The sequence below is a fragment of the Marmota flaviventris genome, chromosome X (genome assembly GCF_047511675.1).
Source record: "Marmota flaviventris isolate mMarFla1 chromosome X, mMarFla1.hap1, whole genome shotgun sequence".
Taxonomy (NCBI): Eukaryota; Metazoa; Chordata; class Mammalia; order Rodentia; family Sciuridae; genus Marmota; species Marmota flaviventris.
The window spans coordinates 461,205-483,102 of NC_092518.1; the positions used below are offsets into that span (position 1 = coordinate 461,205).

At 61.6% G+C, this 21,898-nt stretch overlaps 1 protein-coding gene across 2 annotated transcripts; it reads right to left on the reverse strand.

The window, feature by feature from the left end:
• Positions 1–229: 229 nt before the first annotated feature.
• LOC139703267 (cytokine receptor-like factor 2) lies at positions 230–8,654 on the reverse strand. 2 transcript variants are annotated; one of them, XM_071606410.1, is made up of 8 exons: positions 8,459–8,654; positions 5,385–5,487; positions 4,436–4,596; positions 3,694–3,827; positions 2,600–2,762; positions 2,152–2,272; positions 1,266–1,350; positions 230–940 (listed from the first exon to the last, which is right to left on the reverse strand). In XM_071606410.1, the coding sequence occupies exons 1-8, from the start codon at positions 8,544–8,546 to the stop codon at positions 668–670; spliced, it is 1,128 nt and encodes a 375-aa protein (XP_071462511.1). In that variant the 5' UTR covers positions 8,547–8,654; the 3' UTR covers positions 230–667. The 2 variants fall into 2 exon arrangements, with proteins under 2 accessions (XP_071462511.1, XP_071462512.1); XM_071606411.1 differs by lacking the exon at positions 8,459–8,654 and having other exon boundaries at positions 2,631–2,762; positions 5,385–5,617.
• Between the last annotated feature and the right edge of the window lie 13,244 nt (positions 8,655–21,898).

A 21,898-nucleotide genomic window follows, 5' to 3' on the forward strand; every position in this document is an offset into this window, starting at 1 on the left:
CGTCCGCATGCACGGTTGCTCAGGCAGCAAGCACTGCCAGGACCGAGCCGGTGATTGACAGCAAGAGAAAGCCCGCCCTTCACGGTGGGCGGAGCCGAGATGCGGGTGGGTCCCGGGGGCCGGGAGGGAGTCGCAGGGGCCCTGCAGAGAGGCATCCAGGCTCAGGGTCCCCTGGGGTCACCACCGTCCACAGGGGCCCCCAGGGAAGATGACCAAGTACCCCCCGGGAAGCGATTCATATGCATTTAATTAATTAAAGCAATTAATATGCATTTCCCCCAACGCAGGTCGCCAATGTGGCCCAGACCTGGCCCCTGGGGAGGGGGTCGGCCATCAAATAGGGGATCCCAGGCTGCACCCCTAACCCGCGGGTGGCCTGTTGCCTTTTTAAAAATGGGATTCGTTTCCCTGCCCGGGTTGCATGAGAAAAGGTCTAAGGCACAATGTGTGGAGGGGAAAGTTGAAAGGGGAGGATTTGGGGGGGACACGGGGGGAGTGGATATTAGGGCACCCTGGATATGCCCTCCCTTCGGTCGTCGTGAGTGGTGGTCCTCAAGGACCCCAGATTGGAGCCCCCCGTGGCCCAGGGGGCTCCGGTGAAGTCCTGATATTTCTCGTGTCCTTGGACATCAGCGTGGATCCCGATGGTGGCCTTGGAGGGGCCACCTCACAGCATCATGTAGGAGTTGTCACTCATCACAAAGGTGAAGTCTCCCAGAAACACCCTGTCTCCACCTTGGGGGGCCTGGGGAGGGAGCTGGGGGGACCCCCCCGGGGCCTCTTCCTCCCCCGTCTGCAGACACGCGGGTCCTGGGCTGGCAGGCGCCTCGGGCTCCGTCTTGAGCAGGTGGATGACCAGGGCCTCCTCCGGGGGGGTCTCCGGCTCCAGGCCTCCGGCCTTGGCCAGCGGGACCACGTTCTGGGTGTCTGTGATCCACGCCTGCCAAGAAGGGACACGGGACTCAGCTCGCAGCAGAATCAACCTCTCTGGGCACCGGCGGGGACGCTGTGCTCTGCCATCAGCATCTGGCACATGGAGGACCATCGCTGCAGGGGGTCTCCCAGGCCCCCCATGCTGGGGCTGGGGAACCCCCAACATGTATATGAAGAAACAAGGATTTTTTTTCCTAGTTCATCAGTTACTGGCCCTTTTAATTAGCCGACCCCAGTCACGGAACTTAAGAGGGTAGAAGAAATGATTTTTTCCCTCTCCTAGGGTTTGAGGGCAGGGCCGGGCACCCCTGTCCAGTGGGCAGTGAGGGCACCTGGAAGTTCCCTTGGTGCTGCTCGAAGAGGCCGGGGAACTTGCCCTTCGGGTCCGGGACGCTGGGCACGAGCAGCTTCTTCACTCTGAGATGAGACAGAGAAGCCGGTGAGACGGGCTGGGGCGCGGAGCAGACCTGGGGACACCCCTAAAAGGCACCGTAGTGTCCCCTCCGTGGAAGGACCTGGAAGAAATCCACCTAGAGAAGTTGGTGCCTGAGGCGTCTCTGCCGTGTCCACCTGTGACGGCCACCTGACCCTGCCCTGCCCTGGCCGGTGGCATCTCGGCCCCAGGTTGAAGGGCGGCCCGGCCTGCTGCTGGGCGTTGCTATGGGAACCGCATCCAAGGAACAGAAATGGTACCTTGGGCATCGGCCCCTGGAACCGTCCCCACCGGGGCCGGGTCAGGGTCAGTCAAGGTAGAAGGGGCCGCGGTGAGTGGGCACCGAGAAGGACCCAAAGGGGAATCGCCCGAGGGAGCAGTTTTGGAAATGTCCCTGGTCCCCCGCCCCACCCCAGGGATGGCCTGCTGGGTCCTGAGTGGACAGAAACGTGTGCTGGACGGTTCGTCTTGCAACCAGACGGAGCCACCCGGGTCGACAGCTCGGCTAGTTGTGCTGGGTATGAAACCCGGGGCTTCTGCACTGCAGGTGGCCTGTCCTGCTGGGGTCACACCCGGGGCTTCTGCACACCGGCCGAGCTGCACGCCCAGCCCCAGGGGCAGCAAAAGCACCCTGCCCAGCCGCCACATTGCTTTGGCCATGGACTCGGCCGACCTCGAGTGACCCTCCAGTGAGTCTGCCCCCTCTGAGCGGCTCCTGGACACAGCCGTGGGACGCTGGCCGGGACCCTGCGTGTGGGGGACGGCGGGGACGGCGGTGTCCCTACCTCTGCAGTCTCCATAAGGACAGCAGCAGGAGACACAGGGTCAGGAGGGTGACCGAGCTGGAGATGAGGATGAACTTGGGGAACCGCGTGCGGCGAGGACCGGGCTCCTCCTCGCAGGAGTCTGAAACCGAACGGAAGGAGGTCTGTCCATCTGCCCGTCGGTGGTCCATCTGTCCAGCAACCTGTGACCCATCCCTCTCTCTAACCCACCTGTGCCCACCCCCAGCCATTGGGTGTCCATCACACCCCTGTCGCCATCTGTGGTCCTGCACATCATAGCTTCCATACCTTCCCATACCTTCGCATACATTTGCATATTTTCGCTTCGTTTGCATGTATTTGCGTGTATTTGCATATATTTGCGTGTATTTGCGTGCATTTGCATACATTTGCGTCGATTTGCATAAATCTGCGCAGATTTGCATACGTTTGCATATCCTCCGCTCACCTCTGAGCTCCGCCCTCTGCCAGTGCGTCACCTGGGACCAGTCGCTGGGGGTGGCGTGGGGGCCGTACTGGTCCTCGGTGGTTTTCACCCGGGTCCGGAAGCTGTAGCACTTCTGGGTATCCAACCCTCCGACGGTCACGTTGCACGTCGTCGCTTCCCTGGACTGGGGACAGATCGGATGCCACCGTTAGGGGCTGGGCCGGGGTCTTTCGCCCTGGAACCTTGTGCGTCCGCAGAGGGAGGGAGTCGGGTCGGCCTTGCCACGTCCTTCCAGTGCCCTTTGGTGGCCCTCGGGAAGCCACTTGTCATCTCAGCGTTCTCCTAGCGGGGGAACGTGGAGGGGTCCCACGTGCGCCCGTGTACAGTGGACCGTCCTTCAGCCCACGCCTTGCTGTCGCCTCCTGCGCCTGGCACCTTAGTTTCTCAATAAAAGAGGCGATTTACGGGACAGAAATGGGGCTACGGCTGGGCTCTGTGAAGCTCACCCACAATCCCAGCCCTGGGGGAGGCTACGGCTGGAGTCCAGCCTCAGCAACTTAGTGACGGAGGCTCTGTCTGGAAAGAAAGAAAGCTCCATCTGGGGACACGGATCAGCGGTTAAGGGTCCCTGCGTTCAGTCCCCGGTACCATATTGATCTACTGATCAATAAGGGACGTGATTCGACATGATACGGGGTTGACTTTCAGTCGCTGAGCCTCGGGGGTGGGCCTCGTCCGATCAGTTGAAGGGCCTCAGCAGAAAGACGGAGAGCCCACAGAGAGGAAGGACCCTGGCCTCTAGACTGTCCCCCGAGAAACCCTGCCCACAGTGACGACCTGATGGGCTGACCCCATCCGTGCACGAGGCCACCCCAGAAGTCACCTCCAGGCCTGTGGCCCTAGAGATCTGGGTGCGAATACAGGCGTGGGATACGGATGCAGATGGACGGACGGATGGACGGATGGGTGGATGATGGACAGAGATGGCAGACAGACGGGCAGACAGACGGGAACCTGCACATAGGCCCCCGATGCCTTTCCCTGCTGGACGCTGACCACAGACACCAGGGAGGCCGCGTCCCTCGTCCCCCTCCCGCAAGCCGCGTCCTGCTCACCTCCCACTCGGCGTCGAAGCGGCTCCTGTACTGGACCTCGTAGAGGAGGCCCCCGTAGGGCAGGTCGGAGCAGGTCACCAGGACGTCCTCCTGCAGCCACCGGAAGTGGACGTCCTTGGGGGAGCTGGGCTTCACTGCCGAGGAGGACCACAAACCTCAGCCCTGGGCGAGGGTCCGGTCGGGGGGTCCCCCGGGGTTGGGCCAGACCCCGTCGCGCCTCCCCGAGCCCTGGCTGCAGACGTGCGGGAGTGGACATGTGTCTGTCCCCATGGCATGTCCACTACAAGTCCTGACCAGGACCCCGAGGACCTGGGCGTCCCCCAGGGGGAAGCCCTCAGTCTGCAAAGTGGTCTGACATCTGTGAGGACCGGACTGGGGTCTGGGCGAGTTCTAGGTCCCCATCACCCCAGAATGGGACCTGGTGTGGGGACAGGGTCTCTGCAGAGGTGGTCAGTGGAGGGTCCTGAGATGGGCTCCTCCTGGGTCAGGGGGCCCTCGTGCCATGGCCGTGTCCTCCCAAGGGACAGAGGAGGGGACATAGACACAGAGGAGGCTGAGGCAGGAGGATGGCCAGTTGGAGGCCAGCCTCAGCAATTCCGTGAGGCCCTGAGCAACTCGGCCAAAGGCCCCGTCTCTAGATAAAAAATGAGAAGGTCAAGGGTCCCTGGGTTCAATCTGCCCAGCTGGGGGTCAGGGGGCGTGCCCTGGGGACTGGACGGTGGCCTCGCTCCTGGGCACTTACAGTAGTCGCTCAGCCACTGGCTCCTGGAGACGAGGAGGCGGCTCCCGTTTCTGATGGAGAAGTAGAGGATGTCGTCGCGCGCGGCCAGCAGGCACCCGGACGTGTGGCCTCGCCAAAGCGTGTAGTTGGTGCAGGGGCGGTGACCCGCGCCCCGCGTGAACCTGCGCGGGGCACGGGGACACTCAGCCAGCGAGCAGCTCGGCCTCCGTCAGCGGTGGCCGGCCTCAGACTCCACGTGGGCACCTCGTCCTCCCCCGGTGCCATGGCCGTGTCCTCCCAAGGGACAGAGGAGGGGACACAGGCACAGAGGAGGAGCCCCGTGGAGACTGCAGTGACGGGCCACCAGCCCAGGGCCACCTGGAGCCCAGGAGCTGGACAGGCAGGAGGAGCCTCCCTGGAGGCTGGGCAGGGAGGCTGGGACCCGGGTCCTCGAGGGCGGGAGGGAGAGCTGCGTGGGTGGGGGCACTTGCTGTGACAGTCCCCAGGTGCTGTGTGACCGCGCAGGCAACGTGCGTTATCAGGGCTGAGCCTGATCCGATCTTCTCTCTGTGGCTTCCTCGCTCAGGTCCCCTGCGAGTCTAGCCTCTGCCTCAGGGCTAACCTCCACCTTGCGATCCCCCCCCCCCCCCCCCGTGACCCCCTGGGAAACCCAGAACGGTCCCCTCCCTGTGCCTCCTTCAGCCGCGGGACCTCGCCCGGGCTCTGCCTCTTCCCCTTAATCTGCGGCGCCATCAGCCTGGGAACAGCCCCATCCCCTGTTCTCAGAAATCCGCCGAGATCCACGTCACCACCCCCGTCCCCCGTGTCCCCCGTGGTGGACGCTCTGAAGCCGGGAGAGGCTCAGGGCAGGGGCCACGGCCAGCTGAGGTCAGCGGGCGCCAGGATTTCTGGCCCAAGGGAGACAGTTCCTACCTCAGGGACACGGGGTTCTGCGCCCCAGGACACTCACGTGTAGAAGAAGGTCAGGTTCGTCCCCGGGTGTCCAGTCGCGTTCCAAGTGACCTGCACCGTTTCGAAGTTGAAGCAGGTGATGTGAAGCTGCAGCCCTTCTCCTGGGAAGGGACAGAAAGAGGCCACTAAAGCACATTCCGAGCCCAGGTTCAAAAGAGTTCGGAATACACGGAGCAATGGCAGCCTTCTTGTCCTATGAGGACGCAGGCGCAGCCAAGATTTTTTTTTTTTTTTTTTTACAAAGTTAGTCCTTCTGGTTGTCCCCCGACCCCCCAGGTCTGCAGCTTGTCTTTCTGAGGTTTCACTCACACCCATCCACGGGAGTCAAAAAAAAAAAAATGAAGTGAAAATTCTAAAAGTCAAAGAAAAAATTGGTTTTCAGAGTAATTCTGTTACCGCGTTGACTTATCCTGAGTCTGTTTCGTTACTAGTTATCGGGGTTGAGCTGTCAGGGCAGCTGAGCGAGGCGTGAGGCGCACAGGACCCGCCACCCGACGGCCCTGGAGAAGGGGGTCTGTCCACCCAAGACGGGCAGCTGGGGAACCTGGTGCGCCCCGGACCTGAAGGCCACCCCCGCCCGCCCCGGGGATCTGGAATTCCAGGGGGTTCACGGCTGGGCCCTGGGCCACGACCGAGTCCCCCTTCAGACCTTGGGGGAAATGTCAAGCCGCCGCGGCCCGAAAGCCGCACCCAGAAAGTACAAGTGGCCTTGTGGCTGGCACTTCCCCAGCCCTGGTGACTCAGCCGCGGAGACGGAGGCCCCGGCTCGACAGAGAAGCATGAGGCCGGGGATCCCGCGGCTGAGGCTCAGTGACCCGGGGAGGCAGGTCCGGGCTCCCACCTCAGCCCCCGGGGGCGCCCTTTTTCAGGGTTGAGTTGTATTCCACGACAGAGAGAGATGCCTCGATTTCTGATGCCAAATGGGTTTTTCTTTCTCTCCTGCCGCCTGCGGGGAGAGCGTCTGGGGGTGCAGCCGTTTTTCTGTCCCATTTCATTCCCTGAACGGTGCCCCCAAACACGCCTGCCGCTCCCGCCATCCATGTAAAACGCCCTTAGCGTTGCTCAGGACGGAAGAGAGAGACAGAGACGGAGGGAGACAGAGACGGAGAGACACAGAGAGACAGAGAGAGAACCCTGGGGCGCTGATTTCCATTCTGCATCAACTCTGGGTGCGTGCCCTCAAGATCCCCAGCCGCACCCTCCGAGCACCGTGGAAAACACCGCTGCCATCAACAAGCTAAGGCGCTCAGAACAAAACAAAAATAGTGGCCGGTTGGACTCCTCTGAGGTCCCCGAAGAGTCCCATTTGCAGAGATGGAGGGAGCCGCACTTTCCCCCCCGGGGCCGTGGGGAAGAACCGCCCCTTGTTTGCTCAGCGGGGACAGAGTTTCAGGTTTGCAAGATAAGAAACGAGTTCTGGAAACTGATCGTGGCCTCCAATGGCGCTTCCTGCCCCTTCAACGGCCTCGAGAAGACGCTCTCGGAGGAACCTCTGAGGCGATGATGTGGGTTCAAGCAAGTTCACTTGGGCTAGGGAATTCGGGAGGCTGAGGCAGGAGGATGGGGAGGTGGAGGCCAGCCTCAGCAACTTAGCGAGACCCTGCCTCTAAATAAAAATAAATAAAAAAAATTAAAGGGGCTGGGGACGTGGCTCCGTGGCTAAGCGCCCCCCTGGGCTCAGTTCCTGGTACCAAAAAAAGAAAAAAATTGTATTTTTATGGAATTTAAGTTTTTGAAAAGTCTTGTGGCCGCACTCGGGACCTCAGGCTCCCTGTGTTGACCAAGGGTCAACGTGAGCTTTGTGGCCTTGCGTGGGCTTCGGATGACGGACCTCACGGTCTGAAGACGTCTCCGCGACATGCTAACGGTCACGTCTTGGGATCGATGCAAGGCGGTCATTTTTCTCATCGTGGAGTATTACTCAGCCATGAAAAGGGACGGAGCTCTGACACCGGGTGTAACGGGGACGGACCCCGATGGCATGACGCACAGGGACACAGGCCAGCCCTGAAGGTCACCTGTGCTCTAAAGGTGGGACTTTCCTGCTTCTCCTTCATCTTATTGTCCTGGCTCCCAGCCTCTCCCCCACCCTGAGGGACACAGCCTCGGCCTCCTGAGGCCGCCGAGCCTCCTCCCAGTGCCTCCGCCGGAAACTTCCAATGGCTTCAGGCTCCAAACCTAATATTGTCCCCCGGGCATGTTGGAGATGTCAAGCTGATGGAAATGGAGGGCCAGCGGCCTCACGAAGACCCCTCGGACCCCCACCTGCTGCTGTGACTCGCGTGACCCACTTTCTCAATTTCCCTCTTTTTTCTTTTTCAGTTTCGGTGACAGGGACAGAGCCCAGGGAGTCCCGACCCCAGCCCTGATGATATTTTATTTAGAGTCATGGCCTTACTACGTGGCTGAGGCTGGCCTCCAATGTGCGATCCTCCTGCCCCAGCCTCCCGAGCGGCTGGGATGGCAGGAGACCCCCATAGTGTATACAGCAGGTGTCCAAAAGCTCCGCTGAATCCCATCAGCAACTTCCCAGGTCGGCAGCGGAGACCTTGTTGCTGGGGGCCTCCTTAAGTTGCGGAGGCTGGCCTCTCACGTGCCAGCCTCCTGCCTCAGCCTCCTGAATCCTACTCCGGCTCTTCCCAGGCACCGAGTGCAAACCCGTTTCAGACCCCAACGCCCGACCCCGGCTCCACCGCAGCCCCCGCGAGACAAGAGGCGAGAAGACAAACCACAAAGCATCAAACAAACAAACCAAAAAAAAGCGACGTCAGCGATTTCTAAGAAGTTACTAGAAAGTCCTGGAGCCGGGGGCCAGCGTCCTGTGACGGGGGCCGCTGCCCGGGGGCCGTGCTCCGGGGAAACTGAGGAGCGAGGCCAGGAGGGCGTGGGAGATGCCTCGGGAGGCCGAGGCAGGAGGACGGCCCGGTGGAGGCCGGCCTCAGCAGAAGCAACACCCTGTCTCTAAATAGCAGAAGAAAAAGGGCGCAGGGGCCCCGTCCCCTCTGGGGGACAGGAAGGACAGCCAAAGGGGGGACAGAACCCGAGAGAACCCGGGGCTCCGGAGCCTCTCACCCGCGGCTCCTGCTGCGTCCCGCGAGGCCACCAGGTCTCCCAGCAGCAGGACGGTGGCCGCGGCCCAGGGCCGGAGCTGCTGCCTCATGCTTGCGAGAAAGGGGACAGGGACGGGCAGCCCCAAGTGTCACCTCCCGAGTGAGCGGCAGAGGCCACCGTTTAAAGGCGCGGAAAGGGAACTGGGCGAGCGCTCGCAGGAAGCAGGCGCAGTCACCCTGGATGCTCAGCCGCCGCGGGGGACGGGTGGCCCCTGTCAGAGCCTGGCGTCATCGTCATCGCCCGGGGGTGGGGACGGTGGCCGACCCCAGGCACGGGGGCTGCGGGAACAGGGAGGCTGGCAGGACGCGGGGCATCCCAGGGGCTGGGGAGGCTGAGGCAGGAGGATCGGGAGCTCAAAGCCAGCCTCAGCCAAAGGGAGGCTGTAAGCAGCTCACCGGGGACGGAGGCTGGGGACCTGAGGAGTCTGGCAAAGTGACTCGTCCCAGGTGACATTGCAGAGGTATCGGGAGCTCAAAGGCAGGAGCCCCAGACTGGCCACCAGAGGCCACTGTGTGTCCACCACGACTGGACTCTACGGAGTGCGCAGTGACCTCGGCCCAAGTGACCCCCAGGGCCCCGGGGGACCTGCACTGAGAAGGGTCCCGGGCTGCAGGGCAGGGACACGGGACCACGTGGAGAGCCACCGGGTCCCGGCTGTGGCCAAGGCACCGAGAATTCCAGGGAAAAGGAGGCTGCGGGGAGAAGAGGGACACACTGACCTCGGGTGGCCCATGGGGACACGGGACACTCAGGGCGTCGAGGTCCCTGCGGGGAGTCCCCCAGCAGGCGTCCTGAGGAGGCCAGAGTCCAAGCAGAAGAAGTGGAGGCCCTTCCAGGCTCCTGGCCTCTACCCCAGGGCCTCCATGTCGGGCCTCCCATCTCTTGTTCTGCCTCCGCCTCCCTCTTGTGAGGACCCCGAGGTGACACCTAGGACCCAGCTGCACTGGCTGGACCACCCGCTCATCTCCAGACCCCGAGGCAGTTCCATCACACCAGGGACCCTCCGGGCACCCCGGCCAAGGAGCTGGGCTCAGGTAGTGCCCAGGGCTTGGGGCAGGGGACAGAGAAGCCACGTGGGGACGAGGACGCAGCCAAGCCTGTCGGAGGAAGGCGGGGGAGGGGTGGGGGCTGGGACCACGGCCACCGCCCTCCACAGGGCTCAGGGCGCTGCTCTGAGCAGGGACCCAGAGGGACGAGCCGGGGACGCCCTGGTGGCCCTGACCACGTGTCCCCAGGCTGCTGGCTCCACCTTGGTGACATTGCCAATGACTCCTGGTCCTGGGGGCTCTGGCTCCAGACACCGCCCCCTGGGGTCAGCAGCAAAAATGTCCCCAGACATTGCCAGGGTCCCCTGGGGGGCAGAGCCACCCGGGTTGTGAACTACTGTGATTGACAGATGATTGACAGATTGATTGACAGGTGACAGCTGGGTGGACGGATGATGGACAGAGACTCTGTCCTGCAGGTCTCCTGGGCACCGGGGGCCTCTGGGGCTGGGGGTCTCTGGGGTGGGCTGTGCTGTGCGCTGCAGGAGGTGGAGCAGCCTCTCTGGGCCCCACACACCAGGAGCCAGGAGCAGCCCAGGGTGTGAGAGCCACAACTGTCCCCAGGATTTCCACAACGTCCCCTGGGGGTGGGGTCACCCTCCTGGGTACCTCCTCGTGCTGTCCAGGGCAAAGGACGAGCTCCTAGCTCCCGGATGAGCCCCCCCACACCTGGAGCGGTCACTTCAGGAATTTTACGAGAGAATGAAGAAAATGGGAAAAATGCCCGAGAAGGTCAGGGGCCCCGCCAAGCGTCACCCGACTGTTTGTGACACTGGGACGTGGGATCTGGTGACATTCCTGCTGGCGGAGCACAGTCACGGAGTCCCAGGGCTCCGTGGGGCCATTGCAGGAAGAAGAGCCTGTGTTCAGGGTGGACCCCGGAGGCACCTGTCCTCTGCTGCTCTTGAGAAGCTCCGGGTGCTCTTTGCTGGACGGTCACCCGAGAGCTCCCAGGACCTGGGTCCTTAGGAGGGACAGTGACTCATGGGAGTGAGGACAAGTCCCTCCCTCCTGGATGACCTTTAGAGAATGTCAAAGGCCACGAGTCCCCGGGGACGTGACACACACCCTCCTGGTCCTCATGATCCCATGCAAACCACAGCCCTGACCACGCTGCGCAGCCTGACTCAGGACCCGGCGTCATCGGGAAGGGCAGGGACCGGGGACGTAGGGCAGGGACGGCTGCGTCCCTCCAGCAGAAGGCCAGCAGCCAGAGTGTGGCCACGGGGCTCCTGGAGTGGGCGGAACTGTCCAGGCTCCCACGGAGGGTCAGGGTGGCCCCCAAGTCGGAGCAGGAAGGAAGGTTTCCATAAGTAACTCAGGTGCTACCTGAGGGTCACTGTCACCCACGGCAGAGGGTGGGTGGGTGGAGGGTGCTGGGTGGATGGATTTGTGGCTTAGGGACTTGCTACATTGCTGAGGCTGGCCTCCACCTTGCCATCCTCCTGCCTCAGCCTCCGCAGCCACTGGGATCACAGGCGGGCACCACCGCGTCCAGCTCCACATGAGACTTTAAATAATTTTGTGCCTAAAACACAGTTCCGGGGTCTGGGGGGTTTCCCAAAATGTGGTTTGGATGTGACATGTCCCCCTTTAGGTCACGTGAGAGACCACACAGGAAGGTTTGAGTGGACACGAGTGGGTTAGCAGAGGTGTAGACTCAGTGGATTAATCCACTTGGATGGACTCACTGGGTGGTGACGGCAGCAGGTGGGGTGTGGCTGGAGGAGGGGGTCCCTGGGCTGTGCTTTAGAAGAGGGACAGACAGAATGTTCTAGAAGATCCACACACACACCTGGAGGGTGGGAGGTGACAGGTGGCCATGGGGAGGGACAGACAGAATGTTCTAGAAGATCCACACACACACCTGGAGGGTGGGAGGTGACAGGTGGCCATGGGGAGGGACAGACAGAATGTTCTAGAAGGTCCACACACACACCTGGAGGGTGACTGGTGACAGGTGGCCATGGGGAGGGACAGACAGAATGTTCTAGAAGGTCCACACACACCTGGAGGGTGGCTGGTGACAGGTGGCCATGGGGAGGGACAGACAGAAGGTTCTAGAAGGTCCACACACACACCTGGAGGGTGGGCTGGTGACAGGTGGCCATGGGGAGGGACAGACAGAATGTTCTAGAAGGTCCACACACACCTGGAGGGTGGGAGGTGACAGGTGGCCATGGGGAGGGACAGACAGAATGTTCTAGAAGGTCCACACACACACCTGGAGGGTGACTGGTGACAGGTGGCCATGGGGAGGGACAGACAGAATGTTCTAGAAGGTCCACACACACCTGGAGGGTGGGCTGGTGACAGGTGGCCATGGGGAGGGACAGACAGAATGTTCTAGAAGGTCCACACACACCTGGAGGGTGGGGGGTGACAGGTGGCCATGGGGAGGGACAGACAGAATGTTCTAGAAGGTCCACACACACCTGGAGGGTGGGGGGTGACAGGTGGCCATGGGGAGGGACAGACAGAATGTTCTAGAAGGTCCACACACACCTGGAGGGTGGGAGGTGACAGGTGGCCATGGGGAGGGACACACAGAATGTTCTAGAAGGTCCACACACACCTGGAGGGTGGGAGGTGACAGGTGGCCATGGGGAGGGACAGACAGAATGTTCTAGAAGGTCCACACACACCTGGAGGGTGGGAGGTGACAGGTGGCCATGGGGAGGGACAGACAGAATGTTCTAGAAGGTCCACACACACACCTGGAGGGTGGCTGGTGACAGGTGGCCATGGGGAGGGACAGACAGAATGTTCTAGAAGGTCCACACACACCTTGAGGGTGGGAGGTGACAGGTGGCCATGGGGAGGGACACACAGAATGTTCTAGAAGGCCCACACACACCTGGAGGGTGGGGGGGTGACAGGTGGCCATGGGGAGGGACAGACAGAAGGTTCTAGAAGGTCCACACACACCTGGAGAGTGGGGGGTGACAGGTGGCCATGGGGAGGGACACACAGAATGTTCTAGAAGGTACACACACACCTGGAGGGTGGGGGGTGACAGGTGGCCATGGGGAGGGACACACAGAATGTTCTAGAAGGTCCACACACACCTGGAGGGTGGGAGGTGACAGGTGGCCATGGGGAGGGACAGACAGAATGTTCTAGAAGGTCCACACACACCTGGAGGGTGGGGGGTGACAGGTGGCCATGATGAGGGACAGACAGAATGTTCTAGAAGGTCCACACACACCTGGAGGGAGGTTGGTGACAGGTGGCCATGGGGAGGGACAGACAGAATGTTCTAGAAGGTCCACACACACCTGGAGGGTGACTGGTGACAGGTGGCCATGGGGAGGGACAGACAGAATGTTCTAGAAGGTCCACACACACCTGGAGGGTGGGGGGTGACAGGTGGCCATGGGGAGGGACAGACAGAATGTTCTAGAAGGTCCACACACACCTGGAGGGTGGGGGGTGACAGGTGGCCATGGGGAGGGACAGACAGAAGGTTCTAGAAGGTCCACACACACCTGGAGAGTGGGGGGTGACAGGTGGCCATGGGGAGGGACACACAGAATGTTCTAGAAGGTACACACACACCTGGAGGGTGGGGGGTGACAGGTGGCCATGGGGAGGGACACACAGAATGTTCTAGAAGGTCCACACACACCTGGAGGGTGGGAGGTGACAGGTGGCCATGGGGAGGGACAGACAGAATGTTCTAGAAGGTCCACACACACCTGGAGGGTGGGGGGTGACAGGTGGCCATGATGAGGGACAGACAGAATGTTCTAGAAGGTCCACACACACCTGGAGGGAGGTTGGTGACAGGTGGCCATGGGGAGGGACAGACAGAATGTTCTAGAAGGTCCACACACACCTGGAGGGTGACTGGTGACAGGTGGCCATGGGGAGGGACAGACAGAATGTTCTAGAAGGTCCACACACACCTGGAGGGTGGGGGGTGACAGGTGGCCATGGGGAGGGACAGACAGAATGTTCTAGAAGGTCCACACACACCTGGAGGGTGGGAGGTGACAGGTGGCCATGGGGAGGGACAGACAGAATGTTCTAGAAGGTCCACACACACACCTGGAGGGTGGCTGGTGACAGGTGGCCATGGGGAGGGACAGACAGAATGTTCTAGAAGGTCCACACACACCTGGAGGGTGGGAGGTGACAGGTGGCCATGATGAGGGACACACAGAATGTTCTAGAAGGTCCACACACACCTGGAGGGTGGCTGGTGACAGGTGGCCATGGGGAGGGACAGACAGAATGTTCTAGAAGGTCCACACACACACCTGGAGGGAGGTTGGTGACAGGTGGCCATGGGGAGGGACAGACAGAATGTTCTAGAAGGTCCACACACACCTGGAGGGTGACTGGTGACAGGTGGCCATGGGGAGGGACAGACAGAATGTTCTAGAAGGTCCACACACACCTGGAGGGTGACTGGTGACAGGTGGCCATGGGGAGGGACAGACAGAAGGTTCTAGAAGGTCCACACACACCTGGATAGTGGGGGGTGACAGGTGGCCATGGGGAGGGACACACAGAATGTTCTAGAAGGTACACACACACCTGGAGGGTGGGGGGTGACAGGTGGCCATGGGGAGGGACACACAGAATGTTCTAGAAGGTCCACACACACCTGGAGGGTGGGAGGTGACAGGTGGCCATGGGGAGGGACAGACAGAATGTTCTAGAAGGTCCACACACACCTGGAGGGTGACTGGTGACAGGTGGCCATGGGGAGGGACACACAGAATGTTCTAGAAGGTCCACACACACACCTGGAGGGTGGGGGGTGACAGGTGGCCATGGGGAGGGACAGACAGAATGTTCTAGAAGGTCCACACACACCTGGAGGGTGGGGGGTGACAGGTGGCCATGGGGAGGGACACACAGAATGTTCTAGAAGGTCCACACACACCTGGAGGGTGACTGGTGACAGGTGGCCATGGGGAGGGACACACAGAATGTTCTAGAAGGTCCACACACACCTGGAGGGTGACTGGTGACAGGTGGCCATGGGGAGGGACAGACAGAATGTTCTAGAAGGTCCACACACACCTGGAGGGAGGTTGGTGACAGGTGGCCATGGGGAGGGACAGACAGAATGTTCTAGAAGGTCCACACACACCTGGAGGGTGACTGGTGACAGGTGGCCATGGGGAGGGACACACAGAATGTTCTAGAAGGTCCACACACACACCTGGAGGGTGGGAGGTGACAGGTGGCCATGGGGAGGGACAGACAGAATGTTCTAGAAGGTCCACACACACCTGGAGGGTGGGGGTGACAGGTGGCCATGGGGAGGGACAGACAGAAGGTTCTAGAAGGTCCACACACACCTGGAGGGTGGGAGGTGACAGGTGGCCATGGGGAGGGACAGACAGAATGTTCTAGAAGGTCCACACACACCTGGAGGGTGGGGGGTGACAGGTGGCCATGATGAGGGACAGACAGAATGTTCTAGAAGGTCCACACACACCTGGAGGGAGGTTGGTGACAGGTGGCCATGGGGAGGGACAGACAGAATGTTCTAGAAGGTCCACACACACCTGGAGGGTGACTGGTGACAGGTGGCCATGGGGAGGGACAGACAGAATGTTCTAGAAGGTCCACACACACCTGGAGGGTGGGGGGTGACAGGTGGCCATGGGGAGGGACAGACAGAATGTTCTAGAAGGTCCACACACACCTGGAGGGTGGGAGGTGACAGGTGGCCATGGGGAGGGACAGACAGAATGTTCTAGAAGGTCCACACACACACCTGGAGGGTGGCTGGTGACAGGTGGCCATGGGGAGGGACAGACAGAATGTTCTAGAAGGTCCACACACACCTGGAGGGTGGGAGGTGACAGGTGGCCATGATGAGGGACACACAGAATGTTCTAGAAGGTCCACACACACCTGGAGGGTGGCTGGTGACAGGTGGCCATGGGGAGGGACAGACAGAATGTTCTAGAAGGTCCACACACACCTGGAGGGAGGTTGGTGACAGGTGGCCATGGGGAGGGACAGACAGAATGTTCTAGAAGGTCCACACACACCTGGAGGGTGACTGGTGACAGGTGGCCATGGGGAGGGACAGACAGAATGTTCTAGAAGGTCCACACACACCTGGAGGGTGACTGGTGACAGGTGGCCATGGGGAGGGACAGACAGAAGGTTCTAGAAGGTACACACACACCTGGAGAGTGGGGGGTGACAGGTGGCCATGGGGAGGGACACACAGAATGTTCTAGAAGGTCCACACACACCTGGAGGGTGGGGGGTGACAGGTGGCCATGGGGAGGGACACACAGAATGTTCTAGAAGGTCCACACACACCTGGAGGGTGGGAGGTGACAGGTGGCCATGGGGAGGGACAGACAGAATGTTCTAGAAGGTCCACACACACCTGGAGGGTGACTGGTGACAGGTGGCCATGGGGAGGGACACACAGAATGTTCTAGAAGGTCCACACACACACCTGGAGGGTGGGGGGTGACAGGTGGCCATGGGGAGGGACAGACAGAATGTTCTAGAAGGTCCACACACACCTGGAGGGTGGGGGGTGACAGGTGGCCATGGGGAGGGACACACAGAATGTTCTAGAAGGTCCACACACACACCTGGAGGGTGACTGGTGACAGGTGGCCATGGGGAGGGACAGACAGAATGTTCTAGAAGGTCCACACACACCTGGAGGGAGGTTGGTGACAGGTGGCCATGGGGAGGGACAGACAGAATGTTCTAGAAGGTCCACACACACCTGGAGGGTGACTGGTGACAGGTGGCCATGGGGAGGGACACACAGAATGTTCTAGAAGGTCCACACACACCTGGAGGGTGGGAGGTGACAGGTGGCCATGGGGAGGGACACACAGAATGTTCTAGAAGGTCCACACACACACCTGGAGGGTGGGAGGTGACAGGTGGCCATGGGGAGGGACAGAGAATGTTCTAGAAGGTCCACACACACCTGGAGGGTGGGGGTGACAGGTGGCCATGGGGAGGGACAGACAGAAGGTTCTAGAAGGTCCACACACACCTGGAGGGTGGGGGGTGACAGGTGGCCATGATGAGGGACAGACAGAATGTTCTAGAAGGTCCACACACACCTGGAGGGATGTTGGTGACAGGTGGCCATGGGGAGGGACAGACAGAATGTTCTAGAAGGTCCACACACACCTGGAGGGTGACTGGTGACAGGTGGCCATGGGGAGGGACACACAGAATGTTCTAGAAGGTCCACACACACACCTGGAGGGTGGGAGGTGACAGGTGGCCATGGGGAGGGACAGACAGAATGTTCTAGAAGGTCCACACACACCTGGAGGGTGGGGGTGACAGGTGGCCATGGGGAGGGACAGACAGAAGGTTCTAGAAGGTCCACACACACCTGGAGGGAGGTTGGTGACAGGTGGCCATGGGGAGGGACAGACAGAAGGTTCCTGAAGCCCCTTGGTGCAGATTTCTGTCCCCCCCCACTGGGCCCTAAATGTCAAACCCCACGTGTGTCACCATCATCCGACTCCTTATCTGTGACTCAGAGCTGTCTGGCTGTGAATCTGCCACCTCAGCAGGATGCCATGTCCCCTGCAGCCGGTGGTTTGGTATCGGGTCCATCTGCAGCTGCTGCTCGGGGACATTGCATAACCCCTGTCCCTCTCCCGGCCGGGTTGGCACCTGAGCCGATGTGACATGCATGCAGAGCACCCTGCTTCCTGGGGACCTGCTCGAGACCCCTGGGGGACATCTGGACCCAGTCAGAGTCCCAGGCCACCTGTGTCCCCTGTCTCTGCCGTGAGCCCAGGCTCAGAGCAGGGAGGACAGGTGGCTCTGTCCTGTCCCGGTGGCTCCTCTTCCTCCTCCTGCCCCTCAGGGTAGGTGACCGTGGCCAGGTGTGCAGGGTGCAGGGCTCCGGAGGCTGAGGCCGGAGGCTGGCAAGTGAGGCCAGCCTCAGGGACCTAGCCATGCCCCCAGCCACTCAGCGCGGCCCCGTCTCAAATTAAAAGACAAAAGGGGCAGCGGGTGGGGGTCCGCGCTGCGCACCCCCAGACTCAACCCCCAGGGAAGGACAGAGAAGGTCCCCCCGTCGGTTCTGGTCACAGGACTCACCCGAATCACCATAAAGTTTTCGAAGGTCTCTTTTTCTTCCCCTGAAACATGAAGGGGCTTGTGTTTTAGGGGAGGGTCCAAAGGGTACGAGTGGACGGGAGGGGGCCATCTGGAAATGTCCCCAACGACATTTAAATGGCACAGAAGGGAGTCCCCACGTCTGTGGAGCTTCCAGAACAGCCCTCTGCAGGGCGGCCAGGAGTCTCCGCCAGGCCCACCTCCTCCCCTCCTGGCCACTTCCCTCTGGGGGCCGGTGGCCAGCGGGAGGCGAGCCGTCGGATGTGACAGACTTTGGGGAAGTGGACGGGGTTCCCTCAGCAAGAGGGTCCCCAAGTTCATCCAAGGTCCTGCAAAAGCCACCATGGGATCCTTCTTCCTGGGTGAGTAGTACTCCGTGCTGCGTAGATACCCGGTTTGCGTCATCCATCCGTCTGACGGACACCTGGGCTGGGGGCAGACTTTCCAAAGATGGTGCACGCAGGTCAGCGACAGCCAGGTGACCCGACCACTGGGGTGTCCCTTCAGTGCGCCCATTGGCCCATGAGCGGAAATGCGGTGTGGATACACAACGGAGTATGACTCAGCCATGAAGAAGGACAGAATGGTGGCGTCTGCTGGCCCATGGAGCGTATTGAAGGGGGTGGAAAATGGGAAGGGGACACTCTCAAGGGACAGAGGGTCCTCTCAGAGAGGACAGGGACAGCGTGCCCCTCCTGCCCTCCAGTTTTATTGGGGTCCCACGGAAGTCTCCAGAGAGCCCCGTCCCCCTCCTGACTTTTGACGGACAGCAGGGTGACATCAGACTCTGCAGTCCCCATGGCCATGGCCACTCTGGGTCACCTTGGTCCCTGCTGCCCTTTATTAGCCAGAGCCGGGCTTCCCTGACCCCGGGGGACCCAGAGGTGACCCCCTGCCCTTTCAGGTTCCAGCCTGGGGGTCTGGTGCTCCCAAGGACCCGGGGGCATGGTTGGGGGGTGACTGGAGGGGACTCGGGGTGACTGGGTCCCCAGAAATCCAGGCAGCCTCTCAGGAGGGACCTGGGGCGGGGGAAGGTCCCAGATGCTTTTCCTGCTGTGCACCCTGAGCGGCCAGAGCGGCCCTCTCTGATCCCAAGCAGCGTTTTACAAAAGGGCAGGGGGTTGGGAAGCCCCCAAGTGACTCATGCCAAAGGCCACCTGTAGGTGTCCAGAGGTGGTGGCCCCAGGGCCCTGGGGAAGCCCAAAAGAAAGACCAGGACGGAACAGAACGGGGAAGGGAGGCAGAGGGACCCGCCCCCGGCCTCAGCTGTGGGCCTTTTCCAAAGCCTCCATTTCTCCAGGGAGGTCCCCAACCCCAGAGCTGGGCCTCTCAGAGGCTGCGCTGACTTTCCGGAAACTTCTGCAACGGTAGGTCGGTGGGGCCCGCGGGCTCTGGGCGAGATTTCTAGATTTTTCCAGGAATAGGAAGCCAACACCCCTTGAGGCCCAAGGGAGTTTCCCCTACAGCCACAGAGAAGGAGGCAGGGAGGACTTTTGCTTGAATTAAAATAAAAAATTTTTTTTAAAGAAAAGTGGTCACTGAACTCGTTTTTGCAACGAGCAGAAAAAGAAAAGTGACAAAAACCCAGTTGTTTTTGTCCACCCGTTTCAGAGCCCCCTGCAGGGACCAGCAGGTGGGGGCAGGTTGAGTGGCATAGGGCGGAGCCCTGGCAGCCTTTTTGGGCTCCCCCCCTTGGAGGCCGAGTTTGCTGTACTCTGGGGCCTTAACGGAGGCTCGCCCAGCCCCTTGGGCTCTGGGTGCAGTTGGGAGACCGGAAACCGCAGTGTAAACACACTTTCTCTCCTGGGTTTGATTGTGACCGTGTGACAGGAACAGGCTGGGTGCCCCCCACCCCACCCCGGGCTCCGGGAGGTGCTAAGTGCCCCCTCGGTTCCCACAGGGAGATTTTTGCACCGCGAGGTGGAGGCTTCCCGGGTCTCCAAATCCCGGATCAGCAGCTCGTCGCCGTGCACGAGGTGGGGGAGCCCGCCCGGAGGAGGTGGCCCTGGTGTGACAAGGCCAAGTGCTTCTGCGAGGTTTCCCCGAGCGCCCCCCCACACACACCCGTCAATCACCAGCCTCCGCGCCGGAGGCTGAGCGGCACTTGCGGAGCCCGCTGCTGACCCCTAGCGTCCAGAACGCGTCCAGACGCGCAGCGGGTCCCAGAAAACAGACCTGGGGGGCTTCAGGGGCCCACGGAGAGGATGGCCCTGTCCACAGCTGGACCCCAGCACCTGTGAGTGGGACCTGGTGTGGGGACAGGGTCTCTGCAGAGGTGGTCAGTGCAGGGTCCTGAGATGGGCTCCTCCTGGGGCAGGGGGCCCTCGTGCCATGGCCGTGTCCTCCCCAGAGACAGAGGAGGGGACACAGAGCCAGAGGAGGAGCCCCGTGGAGACGGAGGCAGGGACTGCAGTGAGGGGCCACCAGCCCAGGGCCACCCGGAGCCCAGGAGCTGGACAGGCAGGAGGAGCCTCCCTGGAGGCCGTGCAGGGAGCTCAGCCGGGGAGCCTGGTCCAGCCTGTGCCCCCCAGGGCTGGCAGAGGACAGATCCCTAAGGCTCTGAGCCCCTAGTCCGTAGGCCCTGGGGACAGCAGTCCCGAGGACACTAGTCAATTTGCAGAAGAAGAATGACCTTGGCTTCCTGGACGGCCTCCTGCAGACACCAGCCTCGGCCAGCAGGGGGCAGGAGAGGGACGAGATTTAAAAAAAAAAAAACCCTCTTGGGCAGATCCCAGGTTTTGTGCAAAATGCAGCCTTTTGGGTCAGAATCCCTGGTGCTTCCAGAACTTCCTTCCAGGGCCCCAGGGGAAGGGCCTGGGAGAGGCCCCCACCCCCAGAGCCCGAACCCCGCAGTCCGCAGCGGGCCACAGCGGCCTCCCAGTTTCTTCCCATAATCCCTTGCAGAGGCAGGTTGGCGCCTGTCAATCAGGAATCTGCTGCCCTCCCCCTGCCCCAGGCCCCTCCCTGCGCTGAGAAGCCGACCTTGGAGATGCCAATCACCCGACCCCTGTGCCCTCCCCCAAGGGCTGCCCTGCAGGGGGAGGGTCCTGCAGACTATGGGCAGCCCCGGGCCAGGCTGGGGGGTGGGGACTGCAGCTGGCCTCCCCCCAGGGTCAGGGGATTAGCAGAAGAAAGGGATTCCTGGGATTCCAGAGGGGACCCGGGCCACCAGGAGCCTGAGAGTGACCCTCCCCCCGCGCTGGCTGCTGGTGCAAACCCGCCCTGAACCCGGCGTCTGCAGAGGACCCTGTTCTCAGGGGGGAGGGACGGGGATTCCTGATGTATGGGGGGGGGGGGAATTCCGTGTCCCTCAAGACCCAGAGGGACCCCAGCTTTGGAGACGGGAAGGGACCCGGGAGCCCCCGCCCCAGCCCACCGCCAGCGCTGGGTTCTGGAAGCTGTGCCTGGGACCTGGCAGCCACTCTGGGGTTGATTGCAATCTTAAAGGGCCAGCGCCCAGCAAGGGCTTGGGGGTGTGGGACAGAAATGCACAGCCCACGCCCCCGCGGCTGTGGACAGTCCCCAGCCCAGCGTCCTGGGCTCCTGTCCTCTTTCTCGGCTCCTCATTCTCTGATTCTCAGTGGACACTTGAGCACTGGGCAGCGGGTCGTGCAGGGAACTGGACACCAAGCCCCCTCCTCCCGGCTGGGGACGGCCAGCGAGCCAAGGGGGACCCAGGTTGCTGGAAAGTTCCGTCGTCGACCCCAGAAGGAGAAAATCCAAGGGTAACTGACCACAGGGCACCGGGGACTGCCCAGCTGACCACTGCGCACCCCGGAGGACCTCAGGGGACAGCGCCCTGGATCCGCCCTGGGCTAGGGCAGGGTCACACCCAGTTTGTCACCTGCCTGTCCATCTGGCTCCCAGGTCTTTGTCCCCAAGGAGACCCTGGGCGTGGCCAGGGAGCAGGGACCTGACCGTGATGGACTGTCCATTCCAGATGTCCCTCCACCATGGCGCTCAGGGAAGAGACCTCCGTGCAGCCCCAGGGCCTGGCCATGAGACCGTCTCTCAGCTGAGTGACCTCAGGGGGCTGCTGTGTGTCACGGTCCCTGGCTCAGGGGACACCGGGCCTCCTGTGACGCTGGCCCTCGGTGGCCACGCTCTCTGCCATGGGCCTCCCCTGTGCCCAGGAGACTCGGGGGACACTGGGAGTCTGGGGGCGGCTTCTCCTGTCCACCACGGGGCGTCCACTCCTGACCACGTCCTGGCCCTGATGGGCGATGGGGACGGCAGGTGAAGGGACGGGGACGGCCAGGAGTGACCG

Excerpts from the sequence above, each read along its gene's own strand:
- LOC139703267 (XM_071606410.1), bottom strand. The coding sequence starts at position 8,546 with ATGAGGCAGCAGCTCCGGCCCTGGGCCGCGGCCACCGTCCTGCTGCTG. Across the intron at positions 5,488-8,458 it reads GGACGCAGCAGGAGCCGCGG|GAGAAGGGCTGCAGCTTCAC; the intron begins GTGAGAGGCTCC and ends GTCCCTTCCCAG. Across the intron at positions 1,351-2,151 it reads TCCTTATGGAGACTGCAGAG|AGTGAAGAAGCTGCTCGTGC; the intron begins GTAGGGACACCG and ends GTCTCATCTCAG.